Source organism: Quercus robur, chromosome 9 (genome assembly GCF_932294415.1).
Source record: "Quercus robur chromosome 9, dhQueRobu3.1, whole genome shotgun sequence".
Lineage (NCBI taxonomy): Eukaryota > Viridiplantae > Streptophyta > Magnoliopsida > Fagales > Fagaceae > Quercus > Quercus robur.
The window spans coordinates 10393129-10420547 of record NC_065542.1 but is presented as its reverse complement, the minus strand read 5'-3'; the positions used below and the strand labels follow the sequence as shown (position 1 = coordinate 10420547).

Here is a 27419-nt window from a genome sequence, read left to right as displayed (position 1 = left end):
TACCCCTGCTTGAGCTTTCGGTGGTAATAGGCCAGTTGGATCATTGCCTTTTCTCTTCTCTCCTCGACTTAGTCTAGACTTATCCCTAGCGACTTGTCGTTGTTACTTGGGGAAAAGGTGCTAGTTTTCATCGTTGGGAAGCTAGTTTCCAAAGGGAGTACAGCCTCGGCCCCGTAAGTCATCGAAAAAGGAGTTTCTCCCATTGACCATCATGGCATGGTTCGATAGGTCCATAGGACGTGTGGTAGTTCTTCCACCCATCTTCCCTTTGCATCGTCCAGTCTCTTTTTCAGCCCATTGATTATGACCTTATTTACAGCCTCGGCTTGCCCGTTTCCTTGAGGATAAGCTGGAGTGGAATATCGGTTCGTGATTCCAAAGTCGCAGTAGTACTTCTTAAAGGTTTTGCTATCAAACTAAAGGTCGTTGTCCGAGATTAGGGTGCAAGGAATTCCGAAGCGTGTAATGATGTTTTTCCAGATGAATTTCTTTGCATCCACGTCCCTGATGTTGGCTAAAGGCTCAACTTCGACCCATTTGGTGAAGTAATCTGTGCCGACCATCAAGTATCGCTTGTTTCCTGCTGCTTTCAGGAAAGGGCCGACAATATCCAGACCCCATTGAGCGAACGACCAAGGACTGGAAAGGGGGTTAAGGACTCCTCCCGATTGGTGAATATTTTAGGGCGAATCTCTGGCATTGGTCGCACTTCTTGACATATTCTTAGGCCTCTTTCTGCATGCTCAGCCACCAGTACCCTTGAGTGAGGGCTCTGTGTGCTAGCGATCTTCCTCCTATGTGGCTCCCACAAACTTCTTCATGCAGTTCTTCAAGCAATATCTCTGATGCTTCCGGGTGTACGCATAATAAATATAGCCCAGAATAGGAGCGCTTGTATAGCTTGTGATCCCTTGACAACCAGAACCGAGGAGCCTTTCTTCGTACCTTCTTGGCTTCCAATTTCTCTTCAGGCAACACATCATCTTTGAGAAAACTCACTATAGGATCCATCCAGCTCGGACTCACTCTGACCTGATGGATTCGAGCTATATCCTTTATGATTGCATCTGTCTTGCATAAATCCTCGACAAGGATGATTCGAGGTAGATCTTGCTCCGAGGACGTGGCAAGAGTGGCCAATGAATCTGCATGTGTGTTCCCACTTCTAAAGACATGTGTCAAGTTGAAAAATTCAAAATCTGATTGCAAACGTTTGATTTGACTAAGGAATTCCTGCATTCTCACATCCCTAGCCTCCAACTCACCTCTCACCTGGCCTACAACCAGTCTGGAATCCGAGAACGCTTCTATCGCCTTTCCACCCATTTTTTGCACCATGACCATTCCTTGCAGCAAAGCCTCATACTCGGCTTCGTTGTTTGTAGCCAAGAACCCAAGTCTTAATGATTTTTCAATGGTAATCTTCTCAGGGGATATTTGAACCAACCCTACCCCAGATCCCCTTTGGTTTGCCACGCCATCAACGTAGACTTTCCATCGTGAGGCTCCTTGTGCAGAGATTGTGCCAACCGATTTTCCATCCATGTTTTCCTCCTCTGCTACTGCTTCTATTGGGGGTTCAGTAAATTCGGCTATTAAATCAACGAGGACTTGGCCCTTGACAGAGGTCCGAGACATGTACTTAATATCGAAAGCCTCTAGGAGCGTGCTCCACATGGCGATTCTTCCTGTGTAATCGACGCTCCGGAGCACCGGCCTGAGGGGAAGTTGAGTCAGGACAATGACCATGTGTGCCTGGAAGTAGTAGGGGAGTTTTCGTGTGGCATGCACTACTACAAGAATTGCCTTCTCCAGTGGTAAGTAACGCACCTCGACCTCATGTAACGATTTACTTACATAGTACACTAGCCGTTGTATGCCGTTATCAACCCGTATTAATACCAAGCTCACAGCGTGAGAGGCCACCACTATGTAGGCGAACAGAACTTCGTCGGCCTCAGGGCTAGACATGATGGGTGGTCGTGACAGGTATTCTTTAAGTTGCTGGAAGGTTAGGGCACAGTCCTCAGACCATTCAAATCCTTTCCACTTGTTCATCAAGAGGTAGAAAGGTCGGCATCGGTCTACAGATCGGGAAATAAACCGATTTAATGCTGCAATCATTCTAGTGAGTTTCTGGACTTCTTTTGGGTTCCGAGGAGCTTGTAGGTTATGAATTGCTTTGATTTGGTCCAGGTTCACCTCTATTCCCCTGTGAGTTACCATATAGCCTAGAAATTTGCCGAATCCGACACCAAATGTGCACTTAGAGGCATTGAGGTGCAGCTTGTGCATTCTTAAGATGCCAAAGATGACATCAAGATCTCTCACGTGCTCGGAGACCACTTTACTTTTTACTACCATATCGTCTATGTAGACTTCAATACTCTTACCTAGTTGCGGTTCGAACATTCTAGTCATCATCCTTTGGTAGGTAGACCCTGCATTCTTTAAACCGAAAGGCATCACCTTATAGTGGTAGTTTCCGACAAGTGTCATGAGCACTGTTTTTTCTTGATCTTCTAAGGCTAGTGGTATTTGATGATAACCCTGGAAGGCATTCAAGAAGCTCATTCGAGGGTGGCCTACAGTTGCATCTACCAACCGGTCTATCCGAGGCATCAGGAACGGGTCTTTTGGGCACGCCTTGTTCAAGTCTGTGAAGTCTACGCAAACTCGCCACTTCCTGCTTTTCCTTTTTTACCACCACTGTATTTGCCAACCACTCAGGGTAAAAGATTTCTTTGATAGCCCCTGCCTTTTTCAACTTCGTCACTTTATCCCTAACAGCGTTGGCATGCTCTTTCGATGGGCGTCGGGGTGGTTGCTTTTTAGGAATAAAGGATAGGTTAACGTTTAGGTAGTGGCAAATGAGATTCGAATCAACCCCTGGGGCATCGTAGGCATCCCATGCAAATACGTCAACATTTCTTCTCAGAAACCCAATCAATTCCCCTCTTTCTCGGATAGGTAGTTTTGAGCCGACTTGAAAGAATCTCTCTAGGTCATCGTCAACAGTAACCCTTTCTAGACTTTCACATCTTATCTCCTCGGTTGGCTTATCAATGGGTACTGCCGAGGTGGCTAATTGCTATAAGTCATTTCTTACAGATGCCGAGGATTCTGCAATGGATAGGCGTGAGATGGCAGCCACCATGCATTGCCTAGCCATGGCTTGATTTCCCCCAATCTCCTCCACTCGGCCCTCTGATGGGTATTTTACCTTCTGGTGAAGCGTAGAAGAAACTGCTCCCAGGGCGGGGAGCCAAGGTTTGGCTACTATGGCCGTGTATGATGAGTAGGCGTCGACCACTATAAAATCCACCTCCACCACTTCTGATCCGGTCTGTATGGGTAGTCTGATCTGTCCTTTTGGTGTGACAGTCTTCCCTTCGAAACTTACCAGAGGGGAATCATATGCCATTAGGTCCTCGGGCCTTAGGTTCAACCCCTTGTACAGATCAGGGTACATCACTTCCACAGCACTGCCCGGGTCTACCAATACTCTCTTCACGTCAAACCCTCCAATCCTAAGTGTAACCACCAAAGCATTGTCGTGAGGCTGGATGGTTCCAATCTTATCCTCGTCCGAGAATCCCAGCACAAGTGAGTTCCCCTTCTTAGACCTTTTGGACCCTATCACTGTCCTCGATGGAGAGCCGAGCCACAGACATTACCCTGAAAGGAAAAGAGTCGGTCCTCCCCAAAGCGACAAGGATGACATGTATCGTACCTATGGGAGGTCTTAAAGATATGTCTTTCCGGGGTTCTTGGACTGCCTGACCCAGATGACCGCTAGAGGGGTGTAAAAGGTGCCGCAATTTTCCCTCTCGGACCAACTAATCCAGGTGGTTCCATAGATTCATGCAGTCTTCGGTGGTATGTCCATGGTTATGTGTTAAGAGGAGGTATAAATTATACTTTGCCTAATACTGAATAATTACTACATGTGTCTCAAAAGAACTTGAATAGACTAGTAGCTCATTAGTTGGTACCAAACCTCGGGGTATCAACGTAAAATTTAGCTAAAGTTTAATAAGTGTGGTTAATTGATTAATTAAGGAAAACCCATTGCTTAGCACATTAGACCTCTTAACATCCTAAACATGAAAACAAAGTCAGAATGCAATATTACCTTGCTAATAAGAATAATTATTTAATGTTTTAGGAGTACAATAGCATTATACTTTAGTACTTTACTAAATAATTACTCGTGTCTCAAAAGAACTTGAATAAGCTGCTAGCCCATCAGTTGGAACCAAACTTTGCGATATCAACATAACTTTTAGCTAAAAATATTAGCATAAGTGAGGTAATTGTTTAATTGAGGAAAACTCATTGCTTAGAACATTTGACCTCTTAAAAGCCTAAACATGAACTCAAAGTCTAAATGTAATATTACCTTACTAATAAGACTAAGTATTCAATGTTTAAGGAGTACCACGACTTGGTACTTCCTCGTCTCACATAATAATTAATCCTACTAATTAAATTTATAATGGAATACTAATTAAATTCATGATAGAATCCATCACTCATGTAAGAGAATAGAGTATCACGTGGCTGCATTCTAATGGTACCTTATCATTTTTCGAATAATAATGATAAAAATTTTACACACAATTATATTTTATTTTCTCTTTTGATAAGTGTAATAAGAAGCTAATCATATTAAAATGTTTTACAGGTGCATTAACCAAAATAGTGATTATTGGTGAGTTTTCCGTTGGCCATTTTTGAAAATTTACAGTAAATTATTTTTTGTTTTCTAGACTCACAAATATGTTTAACTTGTAGGTTCCATCTTGGGGTCATTTCTTTTGGTACTAGTAGTCTATGCACTTTACCGTGTCTATCACTATGACAAAACAGAGAAAGAAAATCAAGCTAGGATTGAAATGTTTTTGGAGGATTACAAAGCTCTCAAGCCCACAAGGTACTCATATAACGATGTTAAAAGAATTACAAATCAATTTACTGAGAAGTTAGGACAAGGAGCCTACGGAACAGTGTTCAAAGGAAAGTTTTCGAATGAAATCCATGTAGCCGTGAAGATCTTGAACAGTTCCAAGGGTAATGGGGAAGAATTCATAAATGAAGTGGGAACAATGGGTAGAATCCACCATGTTAATGTGGTTCGCTTGGTTGGCTTCTGTGCTGATGGATTTAGAAGAGCTCTGGTCTATGAGTTCTTACCAAATGATTCGTTAGAGAAGTTCATTTCCTTAGTAGATTCTAACCGTTTCCTTGGTTGGGAAAAGCTACAAGACATTGCTCTTGGCATAGCAAAAGGAATTGAATATCTTCACCAAGGATGTGATCAACGAGATATTAAACCTCATAATATTTTGCTAGACCAAAATTTCAATCCAAAAATTTCTGATTTTGGTCTAGCCAAGTTGTGTGCAAAAGATCAAAGTGCAGTGTCCATGACCACAGCTAGGGGGACCATGGGTTACATTGCACCCGAAGTGTTCTCTAGGAACTTTGGGAGCATGTCTTACAAATCAGATGTTTACAGTTTTAGGATATCGTTGCTTGAAATGGTTGGAGGTAGGAAAAATGTTGAAGTAACTACGAAGAACACAAGCCAAATATATTTCCCAGAATGAATCTACAATTTGTTAGAGCAAAAGGAAGACCTACGAGTCTATGTTGAGGATAATGGAGATGCTAAAATTGCAAAGAAACTCGCAATTGTGGGACTCTGGTGCATCCAGTGGATCGTCCTTCAATGCAAGTTGTGGTCCAAATGTTGGAAGGAGAAGGAGATAAGTTAACCATGCCTCCTAATCCCTTTGCGTCTACAGGCCCTACAAAAATCAATGTAAGTATGCCTGCAAGGCGTCTGAACCAAGAGTTAGAAGTCATCCTAGAATCGAAGTAGGAGTCCTTGACAACAATAAAAGTTGCACTCATTTTGTATTCAAGGATTGAAATTACTAACTTTGTGGTCAATGTAGGGACTTCAAGTTTTCTTATATCAAGTTTAAGCAAAATTATACTTATAAAAATGTATTGCTTAATTCCTATTGAGGTAGTAAAGAATATACAGCTTTTTTTTTTTTTTTTTTTTTTGTTTATAAATGTTTTTATATTTATTTTTATAAAATTGCATAGTTTCGTAGACTAAGGGTCTGTTTGGATAGAACTTATTTTGCTAAAACTGAAAACTGAAAACTGAAAACACTGTAGCAAAATAATTTTTAAATGTGTGAATAGTACCGTGGGACCCATTTTTAATGAAAAAATTGATAAAAAATGAAATTTGTGGGTCCGTGAACAGTGCACAGATGCACTGTTCACATAAGACCGGTCAAAAGTTGCAGCTACTGTTGCATGAATAGTAGCCGCTTGTGGGAAAAACGCGTGAAAAAAAAAAAAGAAAAAAAAAGGGAAAACGCAAAAACGCAAAGCAGCAAAAACGCAACGCTATCCAAACATTACCTAAGGCTTTATTTCCTTATTGTAGATAGGTTTTAAGAGAATTTGAGTCAAACTTGAGCCCCTTATAAGATTTGTTTAAGAATATATTTTCGCTAAATTTTTATTTTTAGCTTAATTCGGTGCGTAACCTGAATGAAGTTTCCCGAACAAGGACTTCCTCGGTGCTTTCCAATCTAAATTGGTGGTTGTAGCTTTACGGCATTTATACTCTTCTCTATATAAAAAAATTTAAAAAAAAAAATTCAAAGATTATTAATTGGGTTTTTTTTCCCTAATGGATGTTGGAAAACTTTTCGCTCTTCCATAACATTTTATTGTAATCAAATTAAATTCTTAATATGTTTTATTTAATTTAAAATTGGTTAAATTATGTTAAGAAGAGCCTGAAGAATTGTTGTTGGAAGAAGCCCACTCAAGCCATGTGTCAATTCCACACAATGCCACATCAACGGTATTGCCAAATTAATGTGCAAAATCATTTGCAGGCTGCAACGTTAGAACATTTGCCAATCTAGCAACTTCTGGCCACGGTTAGTAGTTAGCAATTTAGCATTGAATCTGTTTACCCAACAAGATCCAACAGAGGTGGCTCTACTTTCTTTTTATACAAGGGTGGCTCTACTAATTCTATGCGTTATTATTATTATTATTATTATTATTATTATTATTTTTGTTATAATGTTATTTTATTTTATTTTATTTTTTTTGAGAGAGAGTTTCAACCTATGGCGTCCACTCCTGATAATAGCTCTTTATTATCAGACCAAGACACCAATCAGTTTTGGTGTAGGTGGGGATTGAACCCCAGATCTCTTATACAACCATCAGAAACTTTACCAGTTGAGCTAACTGGAACCCACGTTATAATGTTATTTGTGTGAATGTGTGCATGTAGTATAAATATAATATAATTTTATATAATTTAATAATTAAGAAATGTAGAGAGTTTATTAAGTGTGTGGATTGTTATCATGATATTAAAAAAAAAAAAAAAAACTTTCTTATAAAGCTAGTGATTCAAGGAAAAAAAAATAGTAAAGTTAGTAATTTCTCAAATATTTGATTGATTAAGTAGACGCTTAGTGTATTATTTATGTATGGATGAGTGTGGCTGTGTGGTCAATAATTAATATAGTGTCAATGAGTTGAGGTTTTTTCATTTAGTTAAAAATATTTTTATAAAAAAAATAACAAATAGATAATGACAATGGCATAAAAATAAAATATTATACAAATTTAATAAAATAAAATAGTCACACATACTCACATTGACAATAGAAAATGACAACTGATAATGAAATAACATATAACGATTTCAAGATATAAAAACTTGTAAAAGAAATTATAAAATTTCATATATTTACGAGTTTTATTTTATTTTATTTTATTTTTATTTTATCAATAACTCAATTGGTTGAAGTTCTCTTTTTATTAAATTTGGTTCAACTTAAGTTTCATTACAACCTTTCTGAAAAATTCTTGAAGCCGCCCCACGACATGAGAAAAACGCGTAACTTAGAGTTGGATAAATGATCTATGCAAACTGTGATGATGATGAGAAGTTTCACTTGAAAGTTGACTGAAGAAGGTATGGTCCTTAGTCACGGCAATGATAATCCTATCTTATAAGCAATCATGTATCCAATAATTAAGCTATGTACACACATAAAAGATTGATTGATTAAAAAGGACCACCATCCAAACGGGGAAGAATGATTATTTGTTGAGTTAAAAAATCAGTACTGACCACTTTGTCAAGTTCAATCAATTTTATACCAGCTCTTTTTCAAGATGAATTTGTTGACTACTTGAAAAGTTAGTATGACAAAGTGGGCACTATGCTATTCCACTAATGTCCAATTGCAATATTTGGATTTCAAAGAAGATAAGAAGTATATAGGAAAGAAGATTTATATATGTTCTAGTTGACCAAGACTGGTAAAATGTTCAAAATCAAGATATAAAATTTGGCATCTCATTCGCACTAAAAACCATAACAAAATGGTAGGAAATTAAAACACGTAACTAAGAGTAGGACAAATGATATGTGTAAACTACGAAGATTATGAGAAGTTTCACTGAAGAAGATAAGGTCCTTTGTGATGGCAATGACAAAAAAAAAAAAAAAAAAAAAAAAAAAAAAAAAAAAAAAAAAATCCTATCTTATAAACAATCATGTATCCAAAATTGATTTGCGCAAATCAGTACTGGACACTTTTGTCATGTTCAATCAACTTCTTACCAGCTTTTTTTGAACATGAATTTGTTGATTATTTGAAAAGTTCTATTTGTATGATAAAGTGGGCACTATGCTATTCCCTCAAATTGCGCTAAAAAAGCCTCATTAATATTTGTATGATGTTCCATGCATACACCTTCATATCAAATTGAAGCCATGAGTCAACAAATAACTTCCATGAATCTATGGTTTCATTCAAATTTGAATACGACTCTTGCAAGTTGTGTCATTCCTATCTTTGTTTTTTTTCACATTTGAGATTCTATTCCTATTTTTTTAACATTTGAATACAACTCTTGCATTTGAGATTCTATTCACATTTGAAAACGACTGATATTTTGTACTTAGCATTTTTCTTAAGTTAATTTTCTTTTACATTTTTATAGTATTTTTTTTTAATTTTTTAATAATTCCGATAGTTACAATAGAGAAGAGGATATCTCCTAATTTTATTTATTTATAGTTATATTAATTAGGCATAGCGCACTTGTTATTAATCTCCTAAGTTTTAGTGGTGATAAAAAAAAAAAGGTGAGTGAGGACATGATCTTAACGGTTACAAATTCTACATGTAGCGGTGAGAAAGAGATGATGGAGGCAAATAATATAACAGAATTCTCACGCAAAATTTGTAAAACAAAGTATTAACTTTTAAATTGATATGTTGTTTTGAAGTTATTTATGGACGTAGTATTTTCTTTAAAATTGTGTTTGGGAATCATGATTTTAGTATTTAAAGTTGTGATTTCAAAACATAATTTATGCCAACTTAGTTGAAATTTAAGTGAAATCTTGTTTTGAATACATAATTTAAATATTTAAAATCATATTTTTAAAAGACGATTTTAGAAAACATTCCAAATCATTTCTGTAAGGACACGATTATTTAACGACCCAAGAATGACGTTGGGCTCGTAAGTAAAGGGCCCTAATAATATGATTTGTAGAGAGTGGGCTTGAAAGGCAGGACCTTAGTCACAGGTTAGCGGTTTGATCGGGATTTCTATGGAAGCTTCTCTATGGGTGGACTTGGCTTAACTAGCTAAGCCTTCCATTAGTGCGGGTTGCAGAGTTTAAGCCCTCGGACAGCGTCCGAGGAGCATTGTACCCTTCCCTTTTTTCCCATTTACAGGATTTTTCCTCCTTCAGGGGATCCCTTTCCCCTTCGCTTTCTTTCCCTTTTATACTAGCGTTCGTTTCCCCTTTTAGGGTCCACGTGTAAGTTTTACTTTCTGGGGTGCAGACCTGTCCTGTCAATCCATACCTAGAGTGGTTGGGGGTCGTTGGAAAAGTTAAATGGCATGGTTTAGAGTATGAGCTTGTCAGATACAGGGTTCTGTATTACGACGTTGGCAGCTTTCTCCCTTGTCCTGCCCCTACACTGAGTTTGCCCCTTTCTTCAGGCATTTTGTGAGGTGCTAAGCATGAGGTCGTCCTCGGCAATATCCTTATGCTCCTTTTGGGATTTCATTATGCGTCCTCGGCTATAGCTCTCCTCGGCTTAGGCCTTGGGCCCTAATGTAGAGTGGGCCTGGGTTATGAATTCTCTGGCCCCACAATTTCAAAATAGTGCCAATTTAAAAAATAAGAAAACAATTTGTTTGCATGCAAGAAATTTGGATCTGAATGTCATGAACATTCTTAGAGGTATCAATTAGTTGAGTTACAAGCTATTGAAAAGCTATTTAAGGGTAGAAAAATTTTCCCCAAAATTATGGTAAAAGACCACTTGTTTGAATGTAAGAGGCTCACCAACCATATGGACAAGTTTTGGATGCTTCCATGCACCTTCATATCGAATTGAAGCCATGAGTCATGAGTCAACAAAAGCTTCCTTGAAGCTGCGGTTCCATTCTATACAAACTTGAAACAATTTTTCCAAGTATTGTCATCCCTATCTTTGTTCCTTTCTCACTGCAACATCAATTAAAAATACAACTGGTCGTCCCAACAGTTAAATTAAATAGATCTATATACTCGTACCACGTAAGAAAAGTTGATCAAATTCTTCATTCATCACCACAGGTCAGGAAACAGTAGCACAAATTAATGCAACGTGTAATTGTCAATTTCTTTTTTCTTTTCTTTTTTTGTAACTAAATAAATCAGGAATAAGTGAGTTCATAAAAGACAGAAAAATGTGCATTCCAATTTGTTCAACCAGTTCATTCAACCAATAAAGTTTTTAATAAAAGAATTGGGGTTATCTTTGCTTTTACCAAAAACATTTAATTTGAGCCCTTATATGGAAAGGTATAAATTAATATTTTTTTAAGAATATTTTTGGTGAAATTTTTTTTTTTGGGTCTAATTCTGTTAATAACACGAATGAAGTTTCCTAGTCACACTAGGACTTCCTTGGTGCTTTCCAATATAACTGAGGAGTAGTGTTACAGATACTATAAGTTTTACTATATTGAGCTTATAAACTGATGTGTCACCAATCATAGAGAAACCATTCAAATATTCAGTTGAGAGGTGGTTTAAGTCCATCAATCATATTCATTGCCACATCAAATAAATTGCACATGTGATGTAGAAGGAAATGATGAAGGCAAACTGAATGGAATTCACTCAAATTCATACATTTTTTTTTTTTTTAGAGAGAGTTTCAATCTATAATATCTGCTTGTGATAATAGCTCTATCATCAGACCAAGACATCAATCAGTATTTTGTATAGACAAAAATTGAATCCCAAATTTCTTATTTAACTATCAAATACTTACCAATTAAGCTAAATGGAACCCATAAACTCAATTTCATACTTGGCAAATAACTCTCATTGTAACTATCAAATTATCAACCAAAAAAAAATCTTAAATTTACACACCTAACATTTTTTTCAATATAATGATAATTTGGGGTGGTAGAATTTAAATCTGATGTCTCCGTTAAAAAACACTAGGAGTTGCTAGTTTAGTTACAAAGTTTCTGGCAGTCCAAGTCAAATAACACATATATAATTAGAATTATATAGTTCAAAGTTGTTCACTAATCTTATCATCACCACAAAAGAACCAAAAAAACAAAAACTAGATGTGGAGCATCTAATGTTATCAATCTCAACAGCTACACATGTGCAAGTAAAATATAAATAAAGTTGGTTTACCTACAAAAGATAACTAATTATTTAAAATTTCAAAAATAAAACATAGTATATTAGGTAAAGAAAAATAAGTAAATAATTATTATGAATTGCATTTTAATTTACTTAATATTAGTTGCAGATCTAATAACGAAAAAAATTTATATTTGAGAATTACACATTAAGTTAGTGAATAATGTTTTCAGTATTTTCAATTACAATATAAATTTTTAATATACAATAATAATGGGTGAATAAAGAACTAAACTTTTATAACTACAACTATTCTTTTAACGGCTTAAATATTACCTTCAAACTCATGGAACTAAAATCAAATGATAATATTTATATTAAATAAGAATTTTACCTCCAATACTAAAGTGAAAAGAAACAGAAGAAAAAGGCCCAAAAATTAATAAAAAAAGGTTCATGTGTTAGAAAGGGAGTCAAAGGAAGGGAGCACGGTCACTTTAGTATATGGTCCTTTAGGCAATGACAAAAAAAAAAAAAAAAAAAAAAAAAAAAAAAAAAAAAAAAAATCTTATCTTATAAGTAATTATGTATCCAGTAATTTTACGCACACGCACAATACAAAGGGCCGATTGATAAGAAAGGACCTGTACAGTCCAAACGGGGGAAAATGATTTTTTGTAGAGGAAAAAAAAAATCAGTCCTGGTCCCTTTGTCATGTTCAATCAGTTTCAAGATAAATTTGATGATACTATCTGTATGATAAAGTAGGCACTGTGCTGTCCACTAAAATAGATGAATTTGATGATATTATTCATTTATTTGTATGATAAAGTGGGCACTGTTCTGTTCTGTTCCACTCAAATTGCGCTAAAAAAATCTCACCGATATTTGTATGAGATAGTGGTTGGCTGCTGCGCATGATGTATACAAATAAAGCCACAAGTCAACAAATAGCTTTCATGAAGTTATACAAATTTTAATTCGACTTTTGTAAGCAAGCTGTGTCATTGTTGTTGTTGTTTTTTTTTTTTTTTTTTTTTTTTTTTTATCAAATGAAAATAAAGAAAAAGAGAAGAGAAAAACGCTACATTTACAATATTTTCACAACAATTCATAAATGATAAGTTATTACTGACTATTATTGGTGAGCAAAAAATAATAATTTCAATGATAGGTTCAAATTAGATAAATATAATGAGCTTTAGCATACTTAAACGTGTCTTCTTAGATAAGTGCTCAGATAATGAGCTTAGCATCACCCTCAAAGATAGCTTCAAAAATTCGGATTTCCTTAACAAATAGGATTGCTCTCCGACTAGCTAAAGCTTCCACTTCCTCCACAGAGAAAGGTAATGGGATTGATGGAAACAAGAACTAATGACAGAACCATTATAGTGGATAACCAACCCAATTTCCACTACATTGATGTCACTAAAAATAGCCCCATCAAAGTCAACTTCGTAGATCGGGTTGTTTGGAGGGTGCCACCCGATCGCACTCTACATGGGAATAGAAGGGGGTGGGGGTTCTTGCTCTTCTTTAAATATCAATAAGTTATGGAGTAATTTTTTTTTTTTTTAGCATTCTCATTAAGAAAAGTATTGGAAGTAATTCAATTATGAGGCACAGTAAGAGTGTTTTTTTTTTTTAGTAAACGAAAAATAGTTATACACATATAATAAAAATAAATCAATCATATTAGAGAGAGATTAGGGGTGTAATTTGTAATTTACCATTTTCTTTTTTAATGTCAGAATGTAAAATCCAATCACCCCCAAATATAAGGGGGTAAAATCCAACTATTAGAGACTTTATAAGTTAACCTATGTTGCTCATTATTTTTAGTATCTCTTATTTTATTTTTGTAGCTTCATTTTTGACTTGTTTATGTACATATAACTAATTGAAAGAAAATTTAGAATATTTTTAGTTTTAAAATTTATACTACAAACAAAAAAGTATATATTATAACTATCTATTCTACAATTTTTTACTACTTCTTTTCGGCCGATCAATCTTGATTTCGCTCAACCAAAAATACTTGCACAGTGGCAACTTTCATCTGACTTCGTCCTTGATTACATGAAATGGTTACAAATGACATTGAAAATAATAACATTGAAACTTTTGTCATTACAAGTAAACTTTTGTAAAATTACTACCAAATTTATTAGGGAATTAGCAGCACCTAAAACACCTTTCACTTTTCCATTTAAATCAACCAATTAACATATCACCTGGTTTGCATTTAAAATTGAGTTGATTGACTCGATTCACCTGATTGAATTGACGAGCAAGTCGGATTTAAGCTGTCTCCAACATCCGCTAGTGATGATAAGAAAGGCTTATAATATATTTGTAAGCATTGAACTTCTCCTACAAGCATTTCTACAACTTTGTTCATTGAACGACGATCACCGGGCTTCATCTGTATGCACCATAATGCAACTATGATCATCTTATTAATTGTTTTCTTCTCCTCCTCTATGGCATCTTCCATTATAATGTCATATCCTTCACTAACTTGATCATAAACCCAAGTTGGAAAGTAAATTTGGCTTGAATGATTTGCTAATGCATTAAAGTTCCTTCTTTTGTTTGCCATTTCCAACAACAACATGCCAAAATTATAAACATCAACTTTATAGGAGACGCCTCCAATGTTTTTATAAAACAACTTTGGAGCCATATATCCTAGTGTTCCTCTTGCAACAGTCAATGACCCTATAGTATCATTTGCAAGATAAAGTTTTGCAAGCCCAAAATCAGAAACTTTTGGGGTGAAGTTCTCATCAAGTAGAATATTATGGGGCTTGATATCAAAATGTAGAATTAGCATGTCACATCCTTGATGTAGATATTCAATCCCGCGAGCCACTCCAAGAGAAATCTTGTATATTTTCTCAATACTTAAAAGGATTCTTCCTTCTATAGAAAAAATGTATTTGTTCCATTAGGCATGAATTCATATATAAGGGCACGCTTTGGTCCCTTGGCACAAAAGCCAATGAGTTGCACTACATTCATGTGGTGAATCCTTCCAATTGTTGCAACTTTGTTGATAAAATCTTGCCCGTTAGCTTTGGACTTATCTAACATCTTAATAGCTACAAGTTGGCCACTTTGAAGCTTCCCTTTATACACAGTGCCATAGCCTCCTTCTCCCAATTTATCTTTAAAACCTTTTGTCATCTTCCTAATTTCTAAGTAAGAATACCTAATTGGCATGAAGTTATTTTGGCTTAGCAGAAATTCTTCAACAGCGTCATTTGTTGATGGATGCCTCTTACGCAACTTATATATCAAAAGGGCAACCACCCATGGAGTCCCTAAGACCATTTTCACTGTAAGGTATAACAATACTGTACAGGGACATCACCCAAAAAAACTATGAGAAAACAAATTTCTTGTTGCACTTCTTTCTACTATTTTAATTTTTAGTTCAAAATATAGTTGAACTAACAACTAAGTGCCTTTTCCTAATCCAAGTAATTAAACAATTGTTTCCATTTAAATATCACTAGAAATTAATTACATCTTGTTTTCATGGCAAACTATCCTAAAGCACAATCTTAAGGAATGATCTGCTATAAAAATAAAAAATAAAAAGTTGAAGAAGATCAAAGGAGATTTAGGTTCTTACCGATGTTTAGTAGTAAGTACCAATTATAAGCTGCAACAACAAGACAAAAAAAAAAAGAAAGAAAGGCAAAATTACATTTTGCTAACTAAAGATGAGGGAAATAAGTGACCTTAAAAAGTTGAAAAGTCTAGGCTTAAAAGACTAATCTAAAAATAATTAAAAAAAAAAAAAAAAAAAAAACCCTCTTATTGGGCCATGTTTAACAAAAAATATAAAGAACCGTAGAAACCTATTGACTTTATATATTAAAATCAATCTTACTCAAGGCTCAAGCCCAATTCTATTCAGAATGCAAGTAAAAAATTAATAATTAATAATTCTACTTGAATGGCAAGTCTTGTAACCATGATTTAAAGTATGGTTAGAATTTAACCTACTATATTAAGGGAAATGAGAGGAAATTTTAATCAGGAGAAATGGTTTTCTATTGTTTGGTTGTTCTGTTCTGTTTTCTGTTTTCAAACACACCAAAAAAACTTGTCTTGAGAAAAAATTCTCGGAAATGGTTTTCTATTGCTTTTTTACGCTGAAAACTTTTTTGGAGATGCATTTCTATACAAAAAGTTTTTTCCAATATTTTTTTCAACTAAATGCATCACAACCAGCAAAAGAAACCTCCTTATCAAAAAAAAAAAAATCCTCTAAGTTGCGGACAGCGGGCAACCACGGGCCCAAGACCAAACAACGTCGACCCACAAAGCAAACCCACCCCGATCAAGAAGGCCACAGACCTATGACAACCTAATTAAGTCGTGCCCCCAAAACCTAGACCAGTCCAAATTTTGTGTAAATCTTAAGAAATTCGATTATCTTACTTTTTATTTTCTTAAGCTTAAAAGATCAACCGATTGCCCAAGTACATGGGTTCCTTCTCTTTTATGCAGGTCCCCCTAGGTTCCTTCTCTTTCTTCAATAAATTTTATCTCTACTTAGCCCAAAAAAAAATTGTTGATGGACAAAGAGTCAAGACAATCTATAGGTACTTTAGACTCTGGTAATCTATGTGGGTTATTGAGTTATAGTAAAGTTTTTGTCATTGAATAAGAGATTCAGGATTCGAATCTTGTCTTACATTAAAAACCAATTAGTATCTTAACCTAATGATAAAATGCAATCAAACTGCATCTAAAATAAAGGGACTAGTGGTAATCTATATTCTCATTATGGAGTGTGTCCCGATCTGCATTCACAATAAAAAATCAAATGCATGCATGTAAAGTAAAGGTGATATGTACAAATTTAGAAAATTTTCAATGGAAACCAAATCAAGAAAATTCCATTATTGTTGACTTATCAATATTTTTTTCAGAATTCTTGAGAAGTGTAAATATGTATACAAAATTAGCTTACAACCTTTGTGGCAGGTTCTTTTTTCCCCATCAATAATAATTTTAATAATTTGTAAAATTCATTGTTTATAATATTGCTATTTAGAAAAATATAGATTCTAGTACTAAAGCAAAATATTCACTCATATGACTCAACATTTGTGGCCAGAACATTCACTCATTTCTCCTATCACTAACCCAAAATTTTACTTCTATTGAAACTACCAGTAATCTCCACAAGAACACGTACCTTCTCTAAAATGATGGAAACGAATTGAATCTCTAAGAATTATCTCTCTCTTTTCTACTCTCGACAAGAACTTCATCATTGTATGACAATCTTGACAAACTCTCAAGTTCTTCATCACCCTCACTGGTACTGATGCTGGCAGACTGAGAATCCGCTAACTTTTCACTGTGGGAGTTCATCACTGTGCTGGCATTGAGTTTTGGTTCAGAGATACTAGAAATAGGCCTCTCTTCTATATAACCTAATTTCTCTATCCACTTCATCACCTCTTCTAAGCATGCATATATCACATGACTCATTGGGTGAGATCGATCACCCACCACAAAGCAATGAACTTCGTTCCCTACCTCGATCCAACTTAAACCAGGCTCCTTCTTAACTCCTCGATTTTTCATCAATTCCCTAATTTTTGTCGCAGGTAAGTTTGTCCCGGCATCATTGTAGATGTTGTAAAGAAGCACATAAGATGCAGATCCCTGAGGTTCAAGCTCAATTACTCTCTCTGCAACTCGTTTTCCTGTGACAGTGTCCTTATAAACCCTACAAGCGCTCAATAAGGCTCGCCACATCACTGGATCTTCCTCAAAGCCTGAGTTCAGAATGAAATTTTCAGCATCAGCCAACTTTCCCGCACGACCCAGGAGGTCAACAATGCAGGCACAGTGCCTTACATTAACTGCCATGCAGTAATCTTTCTTCATGCTTTCAAAGAATCTGCCATGGACAAGGATAGTGAAATGACAGTCATACAAGTTAAAAACCAAATGTGCACACAACTATTTACAATTTTTTTCTCCAAAAAAAAAAAAAAAAAAAAAAAAAAAAAACTGCTTATAGATTTCAAAGATTAACTAATTAAGTTCTCACTAGTATACAATTTACCCAATCACACATTTATGAAATGTACAAAGGATTTATTAACATACCGGAGTCCTCCTTTAACAAGACCTCCATGACTACAGGCCATTAAAACTCCAAGGAACGTAATGTGGTTGGGTGCAATTCCATAACCCTTCATCAACTCAAAAAGACTCAATGCTTTTCTTGCACACCCATGTTGCGCATTGCTACTGATCATCACGGACCAGGACACCACATCTGGATTTTCCATCTCTTCAAAGATCAGATGAGAAGAATCAATGTCTCCAGACTTTGCACACATGCAAATTTGTGAATTTTGAATAATAGTAAATTTGTCAATGCCAGTTTTTATTGCATATCCCTGAATCTGCTGTCCAGATCTTGGGGATGCCAAATTAGAACAAGCACCCAACATACTTGATATTATGAACTCATCAGGTTTCATTCCAAATGAGAGAAGTTTATAGAACAGAGCCAATGCACTTCCAAAATGCCCATTTTGAACATAACCTGAGATGATGGATGTCCATGAGACGATATCTAGCTTAGAAGTTACAGCAAAACATTTAGCCCCATCCTCAACTGAACCTGACAAAAAGTACAAATCAGTAAGTACACTTCCAATGAACTCATCCAACTGTAGGTTCCTCTTGCAAATTTGAGCATGAATTTGCTTTCCATAATCAAATGCTTCAACAGCATTACAAGCTTTAAGCATGCTAGAGAACGTAAACTTTGAGGGTTTCATTCCTTTCTTTTGCATCTTAGAGAAAAGATCAAAAGCTTCATTAGCATATTCATCACTAATGGTCTCACCATTGAGGAATCCAGAGATCATGGCATTATAGATGAAGATGCTTTGGTTGGACATCAGTTTGAAAATTTGGATTGCATCAACCAAATCCCCAGTCTTTGCATACATATCAAGTAATGCAGTTGCAACCACATCATCCAAATCCAATCCAAGTTTGACTGAGAAGGCATGAAGTGCGTTCCCATGTTGATTTGAATCCTTATAATTTGTGCCACATGCCTTCAGTACACTTCCCAGTGCATAAGTATTCAACTTCAATCCTAATCAGTGCATTTTTCCAACAAGTTTCACCATTTCCTCATTGGCACCAATTCTAACATAACCAGCAATCAAGGAATTCCAAGAAACTTCATCCAAGTCATTAGAACACTCAAACAAAAGTGCTGCCCTATTGACCTGACCACATTTTGAGTACATATCAATAAGTGAATTGGTTAAAAAAACTTTATCACCCAACCCCCTAACAATAACCAAACCATGAATCAGCTTACCCAACAGAAGATCCCCAATTTGGCCACACAGATTTAAAGCACCAGGAAAGGTGAACTTATTAAGTTTCAAACCAACAACTCTTGCTTCATTAAACACCTCCATGGCCTTAACAAAAAGACCCATCTGGGAATAATCATAAAGCAGAGAATTATATGAAATAACATTGTGCTTTGGCATTCTATCAAACATCTGACGGGCGCTATTTATCTCACCACATTTGCAATACATATGGAGAAGATTGTTTAGCAAAAACAGGCATGATCTGAAAGCAGTTTTAATCATGTGGCCATGAGCAGCCTTGTCATAAATAAGAGACCCAGATTTGGTAGAGAACTGGACCAGTTTTGTATAAGCTACAGAGTCCAATGAAAAGTTTTGACGACAAGGTTGAGCATGTTGTGGCAGGTTATGTAATGGTATAGTTGGTGGCAATATGGTGGAGGGGATTCTAGGTTGAATGAGCCCAGGAAACTCGGTGTTGTGGGGGAGAAAGTTTGGTTTTGTGGGTTTTGTTTCCTGGAGAAACATGTTTTTATGTGCCTTGTTCCCAAATGGAGTTGGAATCCTCGTCTATTTAACAAAGGAGGCCTTTCAAAAGCAGATGAGTAGCATCCTCTCAAATTTTGCTTTGAATTGTACATGGGTCAATTTCTTTTCCTTCTCATACTACAAAATGGTAAAACAAAAGAGATACATATCAGGGAGATAAAAATGGAGTACAAAACCAATAATAAAAGGTGCAAAGCTGTCATATTAACCAAGCAAGTAAATGACCATCTCCAATGAACTGGGAAAATTGCAATATAATTTTTAACATGTTTTGCGGAAGATTCAAACATCTTTTCATAATGTTGATCGTGCATGTTTGCATTGACATCAGCAATTATAAGTGTATAACATTGAAAAATGTGAAACTTACCTATTTTGAAACAGTTGAAAATTGTTTGGAAAAAAAAGGGTAGAATTCAAATACTAACACTTCAAATCAAACTCACAGATAGATGGTGTGTTTGCCTGATTGTGACAAATAATGCACACAGTCAAAGATGCTATAAGTCATACAGCTTTACAGGCGATCTTCTGTGACTAACAACCCGAAATTTGAGAGCTTTCACAATATTATTGTTATAACATATAATCAACTCCAGCTTTCCTTCTTTGAAATTTAGCAATTGCCCTCAATGAAAATAAATTCACAATAGACACTTAGCAAAATAAATAACTCTCAATACTGAATGATAGATTGAATGGTTTTTTTTTACAAGTAAACAATTTTGTATTGGTAATTACCCACGTACCCTAGTTGTTCTTGAACTTACGATTTGACCTCCCACCTCAATTTTACAAGGGGAAAAGGTGTCATTTGAGTTAGAGCTCATCAGCTTTAGTAGGATACTTGATGTTTACAGAAAAGGTAAAAAGGGCGTGAAAAGTATGTTGCTTCATTAGATGATCCAAAGTAATTTAACACATAGAAAGCTTATTTAATAGAACTAGAATATACATAAAATTATCTACAATAGTAAAGGCACAAAAACTATCAGCAATGTACTCCCAAGACTTTGATGAGTGAAACAGAAGCAAATGAATGATAAATAAGAAAATCAATATTTAAACACAAAATAGCAACCACTCTAGGTAGTACAATAACTTGACCTATAAAAGCATCAATGTGCATTACTCTAAAATCTATTGCCGCTGTAGCATTTCGGTGATATAGCATCTCATAATAATTTATATATTAAAAAAAATCATAATATGAAATAGCCATCAAACTTTTAGGGAGAAAAAATCTATATATTACCTTTGATGCTCTTTCCCAAACCCCCTCCCCAATTCCAAAAGTAGGACGAATTGCAAGGTTGGTTGATCCATGTTACCTGTGACTTTGGGTCTTCCAACTGATTTAAAAAACAGAAAAGGAAAAATATATAAATAAGTTGAAAAGCCAAAGAAACAAGCATATAATCCTATACGGCAATCAAAACTGCCTCAACAGCAAGTCAATAGCACCAGGGGCGGAGCCATGTACATGGGTGGGGTGCCCACCCCCCCCCCCCCCCCCCCCCAAAATTGAAATTTTCCTATATATATATATATATATATATATATATATATATATATATAAACTAGTCACTAACACATTGCACAGGAAAGTTTTACAAAAGATAAATATTATATTAGGGCAAATCACAATTTACCCACCTGAGGTGTTGTTTAAAGTAAAAGTGGCAGAAATTTACGTAGTCATGTGGCGCAATGAGAGGTGGTCAACAAAAAGTCAAACGTTTCGCTCTTATATTATACTAGTCGCTAACCCAACCATGCGATGCACAAGAAAGTTCTTAGAAAAGCTAAATTTTATTTTATCAAATTAAATGGTTCTTCTGTCAATTCAGTGAGAAAATGAATGTCACTATTAATGGTGATTTCATAAAGATCTTATTAAAAGCCAATACAATAACTTAATCTGTATCCAAAAGACTAAATAATGTTTTTAGCTATGAAGCACAGGTGCATTTCCGAATTCAAATGTGGGTGCGGGACTCGACAATTTTTGAAAAAGTTGGCGGGTGTGGCAATTAAAAAATTATTAAAATATTTTTATTTATATTTTCTATATATTTTTACTATTAAAATATTCTTAAAAAACACATTACTATGCCTTGATTTACAAAACAAAGAAAGAAGAAGGCAAGAAACACAAAACAAAAAAGAAAACATAAAAGAAGCAACAAATATTCAAAATAAAATTAAGGAATGACAGATTTAGGATGTTGGGGCCTCATTCAAAGCCAATTTCGTCTATTCTGGCATGATTCAAGGCCGATTTCACCCTGTTTCGGCCATTTCGATCCGTTTTGGCCATTTTCGTTGCCGGCCGATACGACCCAATTCGGCCAATACGGCTTGATTCTGGCAAAATTTGCCCAGTTCGGCACAAATCGAAGCCAAGTCAGCGCGAATCCGTGGAAAAAAAATTAAAAAAAAAAAAAAAAAAAAAAAAAAAAAAAAGAAGCTCAGACGTGGCACCGACAAGTGGGCAGCCACGTTGGACGCTGCACCCCACGTCGGGCCACGTCAGACTCCGGTGCGGCATTCTCCCAGCTGCGTCCGTGCTTCATAGGTTTTCAGATGGTTGAGAGAAATTTAATTAAGATAAACAAACCTTTTCGCTATGGATTTTAAGGAATAAGTTACATAAATGGTTAACTACAGCACTAATATTCAAAGGAATACACATAATTCATTAGAATGAAAAGGATTTGAGCTCAAACATCACCCGCAACCAAATAAATGAAATCTTCACTCAATATTAACAGTAAAATTCTCATTAATCTAGTGCAATATAGAACAAATGTAGATTTTATAGAAATATCCTATAATACATATAAAATATATCTTACTCTCATATTCATGTGGTAATGCTTTAAAATTCAATCAAGATGCATCAACTACATATTATTCCGATGTCTTGAAAAAACAGGACTTTATATTGATTGAATCAAGATGCATCAACTACATATTATTTCAATGTGTAATGCTATCACTGAGCAATATCTTTGTGAAAAATTCAAATCATGAGTCTAAGTTCGAGGATAATCCGATAATAGCCTAAACGAACTGTTTTGTGTTCGTCTAAAAACAATAAGCACCCACAGACAAATGTTTTCACTTCAAGCACCCACAGACATAGTTCTTCTACAATAAGTAACAGCAAATTGAAGATAAGTGCTCCCTAGTGAAAAAAAATTGTGCCTAACAGAAGAAGTTGATTATCAATCACACTGTAATTTACCCGAAACATCCTCAAATGATCCATTAGCTCACTATCATGACCCTTACAACGTGGACTGAATATAGTTGGTGTCCTAATTAAATTACTAATTTTACAACATGGCGTTGAACTATTTGTCACCTGTAAAGTCACAAAAGAACTTTATTTTTAAATGAAATCACTAACTTGCAATATATTCGTATTTTATAAAAGGAAAAGTTTAGCTTTAAACTAGTTTAGAACTTTCTTTTCCAACTTATTATATGATGATTTATTACACTATCATGTGAATTATTTAAACAAGTCATGAGGCACAAATAATCACTTCAATTTACACATAGTAGATTGGGGCTAAACTTTTTTTCCTTCTATAAATTAGAGCTGGGATTTTTTTTAATTTTTTTTTTCAACTCTGCCTAATTTTCAATAATTTAGTGTTAAATTTTTTTTTTTTTTTTTTAATTACAACAATGGAGTGTGATGCTCAAACCTGGTTGTCTTGGTAAAGAATGGCTGGTTAAAATTACCACCACCAGCAACTACAACATATCCATAGGTATTTACAAAATGAAAACTTGAAATAAACCGAAGCGGATGAAAGCAATAAATTGGGTTGTAAATGAAAATGTTTCCTAATAAAATTAAAATTTTAAAATGAGTTTAAAAAATTTGACATGAGATATTGAGACAACCCCCACAGTTAGCAACCACAAGCTCCTCCTCTCCCACCACCGCCACAACCGCCGTGGACCCCACCGTCCTCCCCACACCACCACCACCAACACCCACCACCTCCTCATCCATTTTACCAAAACACGCTTCCATCACTCTCTCCCAATTATACTCCGATAACCCTTCTAACTCTTCACTGCTACTCTCACCCTCCTCCACCAAAATCCCATGCAACCTTTCACTACAAGCCCTCGCCACGTGGCACCCTCCATGCCCATCGTACACTCCGAAAAAATCGTACTTTCCTCCAACACCACCTCCACCGCCACCTCTTTTGTTCATAACTCCTAGTTCAGCTCTCACCGCATCTTCCATCTCTTTCCTCCTCCCTATAACCACCTCGTCTTTCTCCGAAGAAGACACAGACAATGACACCTTCACCGAATCACCAACATCCTCCTCCTCCGATGATGATGTTTTCTTCGTTCGACACGTGTACCTCAGCCGCCGGACTTTGGTTCTTCTCCTCGTCACCGTGATCTGACTCATGTCCCCGGAATCTGACGTCATTCTCCCGAGATTCATTCCCACTGGCCCATCAACGTGAAGCTTCGAAGCCTCTATCAACCTCTTTTTTTTTTTTTATAGCGTAAAGTGGAATTCAAAGGTAGTAACTAGCTAATCTGTGTGTTTTATATATATAAAAAGCGTTAAATCTAAGCCGTTGAATTTTCACAACCCCGTTGGATTTGAAACAGATGGGCTTTGAAATCTTTTGATGGACCAGTGGCTTGGATTTTTCAAAGAGATACGTGGGTGACTAAGATTGGGTTGGTGGACGCGTGTAACATAGATTTTGAGGTTAGTGATTCGGTCCCGGAAAAGACTATCGTGGTACTGGGTCCCACGTAAAAAAAAAAAAGTTGTGATGTGTTTCTAGACAAGTCATTACGTGGCGTCTCGTGTATCGAGTACCGATTCTGCTTTTTTGATGAGTCATTGGAATCTTCGTTCTCTGACAGTGAAGTGGGATTTTTTTTTTTCAACTTTTTGGAAAATCAAATCAAGTCGCATTCAGAAGTGGTGGGAGAATACACGTGTCGTGTGAACCGGGGGGTCGCGTGCCGGAGCCGCGCCTCGTCGTACCTTGTGTCTCTGCCGATATTTCGTGTCGAGTTTCTTTTACTATGATTCTATGAATAATGTTTTTTTAATCTCGTTTTATTTAATTTATATATTATTGTGTTGGTTTTGTGTCGAAAAAAATGTATATCATATTGTTTTGGATGGATGAAAATATCCCGTGAGGTATGATTGGGTCAACTGTTGGGGACGTGACTCACTCATGAAAGTTGATTGGGTGCCAGTATGGGGTTCTTTTTGTGTGGGTTTCAGTCTGTACCTTTTAAAAAAATAAACTTATTTAAATGATTTATCTTTTTATTTTTGAGAAAAGGTTAGAAATTAAACTAGACTTTAACGAACACAAAACACTTAAGTTAAAAAGAATATTACTACAAACAAAACAATTTTACAATAAATTTCTCTATTGTTGAGTTGGTTAGTTATTATTAATTTTCACATGTACTTATTATTATTATTAACTTTTCTTTTACTATTAATATCTTGTCACTTAATAAAATTGTGAATTTTATCATTCCTCTAAATTTATTAAACTTAAAAAGAATGCTTTAAGTCGTAGGATTGAGTTGGACTTGTTCAATTTGGAGGAATTTCAGCTAAAACACATATAATACGAGTAATGGGTTGAAACTTGATCTTCGTGGGTCAAGTAATAGGGTTCTCATTTAAAAACATAGTCTAACATACTTGTTTGAAGCTCACTATTGCTTCGCCTCTTGCCCATCCTTTACAGGGGCGGAGCCAGGAATTTTTGTTTGGGGAGGCCAAGTTGCAAGTTGCAACTCTAATATATTTTTCAAGACAACCCCCACATACACATATACACACACTTTTTTATTATATACACACACTTTTTTATTTGATAAGTTTTATATATAGACACACTAAACAACAACAAAAAGATCTTAGTAATTTCAATCAAAATTATGTTTGATAGCGATTTTTTATAAAATAAAATTCATTTTTACTATTTTTATTGTGAGATTCTTAAAAATTTTCATTTTCGATACAAAATATCAAATTTTCTATTAAAGTAAGCAAAAAATCTTTCAATTGAACAAATTAAATTTTCAAAAACATGAATAATCCAAAATTTGGAGGAATAAGTTAGGCTTCAAACATATTTGAAACTATCTTGCTCTAACCCACTATGTAATAACTAAAGAGACATTTCATGTGTAGTTTTAGTAACATTATTTTTTTAATGAGTCAATAACTTGTTAATTGCCATATAACTGGTTGAAAAAAGATATAGATTCAAATATGTTTGGTACCAAACTTTATCAAATATTTAACAGATATAAAAGCATATTTTAAAATAAAAAATAGAATTGTGAAAAATAATGTTATGTCTTTATAATTATTAGACCAATTTTTTTTTTTTTTAAGAGCATCATTGGACGAAATCAGATATTTAAGGGGGCCAACTCTTATTTTTGTAGACTAAATTTTGAAAACATTAAAATAATTATATATATATATATATATATATATACATTTTTAAAAAAATCAAAAATTTGGGGGGGGGGGGGTGGGGCTTACACATAGCTACGCTCCTGGCCCTTCACCATTTGAGCTTTTGAGGTAATTTGTTAGATTAGGTAAAAATCTTATTAGATCTTGTTAGATCTCCATCAAATTTAATGAGATATTCACTAGATCATGCAAGATCTACTCTAGATACAATGGAGATCTCATAATCTTTGCCATGACACTACCATGGATGCGAAGATTGATGATTTCTATAGATCCAAACACTGGGATTCCCACAACTTGCTTGTCAACAACTTGTACACCAAAAATTGGTATTTGTTGTGGGGTTTTTGAAACCATCTTTAGTCAAGTCAAGTGATTGATTGGTGGGGAATTCAATTGAACTCAACTTGTGGACACACTAGGATAGATCATCTTACATAACAACCTGCAACCAATATTTTAAAAACATAATGCAAAAAAGCAACAAAAAGAAGAAGAAGAAGAAGTTTGAACTCTAAAGTTTTAAAATTAGAGCAAAGTTCAACCATATATTGAGCCTTTATAACGTCATGAATAATATAATATAAATAATTAAAGGATATATAAGTATCACATTAAAAAAAATGAATGAAAAAATTTTAAAAATAAGTATTACAATTCATACATTCAAAGAATAAAGGAAGATACTATGATCCAAGTTAACGGCATAATTGATGACGGGATGCAAAGTGTAACATGGGTTATAGTTTGAGATGCTAATTATGCATTTTGAAAGTTTAGAGTGAAAAGAATGGTTTAAGTTGGTAAAGTGTAATTACCCCAAAAATATATGATCAAACTTAGTTCCTGTTCCTAATTTTGATCAATTTATTTTTACCAAAATTTAAATTGTCTTGTTTTTAGCTTGGACAGAACATGCTGATACACTCAGTCTAGTTAGAGTTGTAAAACCATGGTTGCAGATTTGCAATAGATATAGGTAATTCTACTCCTAAAATGGTTATAAAGTTCACTAATATGTAAAAATAATGTTAACTTATATAAAACACCATTTCTTCATATACACCTAAAAGAGAATGGTTGTCAAAAGTTTTATTGCTCAATTAGTACATAACTTTTGATGATTTTAGCATAGACATCCCGGGTTCAAATTCTCCTCCCTTGTTACCACTATTGAAAAAACTATAAGAGAATTGATAACATAATTATTTATGAT

The 27419-nt window shown here is 35.1% G+C and overlaps 2 protein-coding genes and 2 pseudogenes across 6 annotated transcripts in view; 1 reads left to right on the top strand and 3 right to left on the bottom strand.

The window, feature by feature from the left end:
- The window catches only part of LOC126698103 (rust resistance kinase Lr10-like), a 109434-nt gene that overhangs the window by 10492 nt on the left and 71523 nt on the right, over window positions 1–27419 (top strand). Inside the window, exon 4 of one of the 4 annotated variants that reach the window (XM_050395110.1) lies at window positions 5338–5642. In XM_050395110.1, the coding sequence (XP_050251067.1) occupies window positions 5338–5612 (275 nt within the window). In that variant the 3' untranslated portion in view covers window positions 5613–5642. Of the gene's footprint in view, window positions 1–5337; window positions 6033–27419 lie in introns of those variants that run through there. The other 3 variants (XM_050395109.1, XM_050395108.1, XM_050395106.1) reach the window with 3 other exon arrangements.
- The window catches only part of LOC126698092 (rust resistance kinase Lr10-like), a 105387-nt gene that overhangs the window by 15313 nt on the left and 62655 nt on the right, over window positions 1–27419 (bottom strand). The window lies entirely within an intron of this gene.
- LOC126698108 (rust resistance kinase Lr10-like) lies at window positions 13629–15420 on the bottom strand (annotated as a pseudogene).
- On the bottom strand, window positions 16251–21141 carry LOC126698091 (pentatricopeptide repeat-containing protein At3g13880-like; annotated as a pseudogene).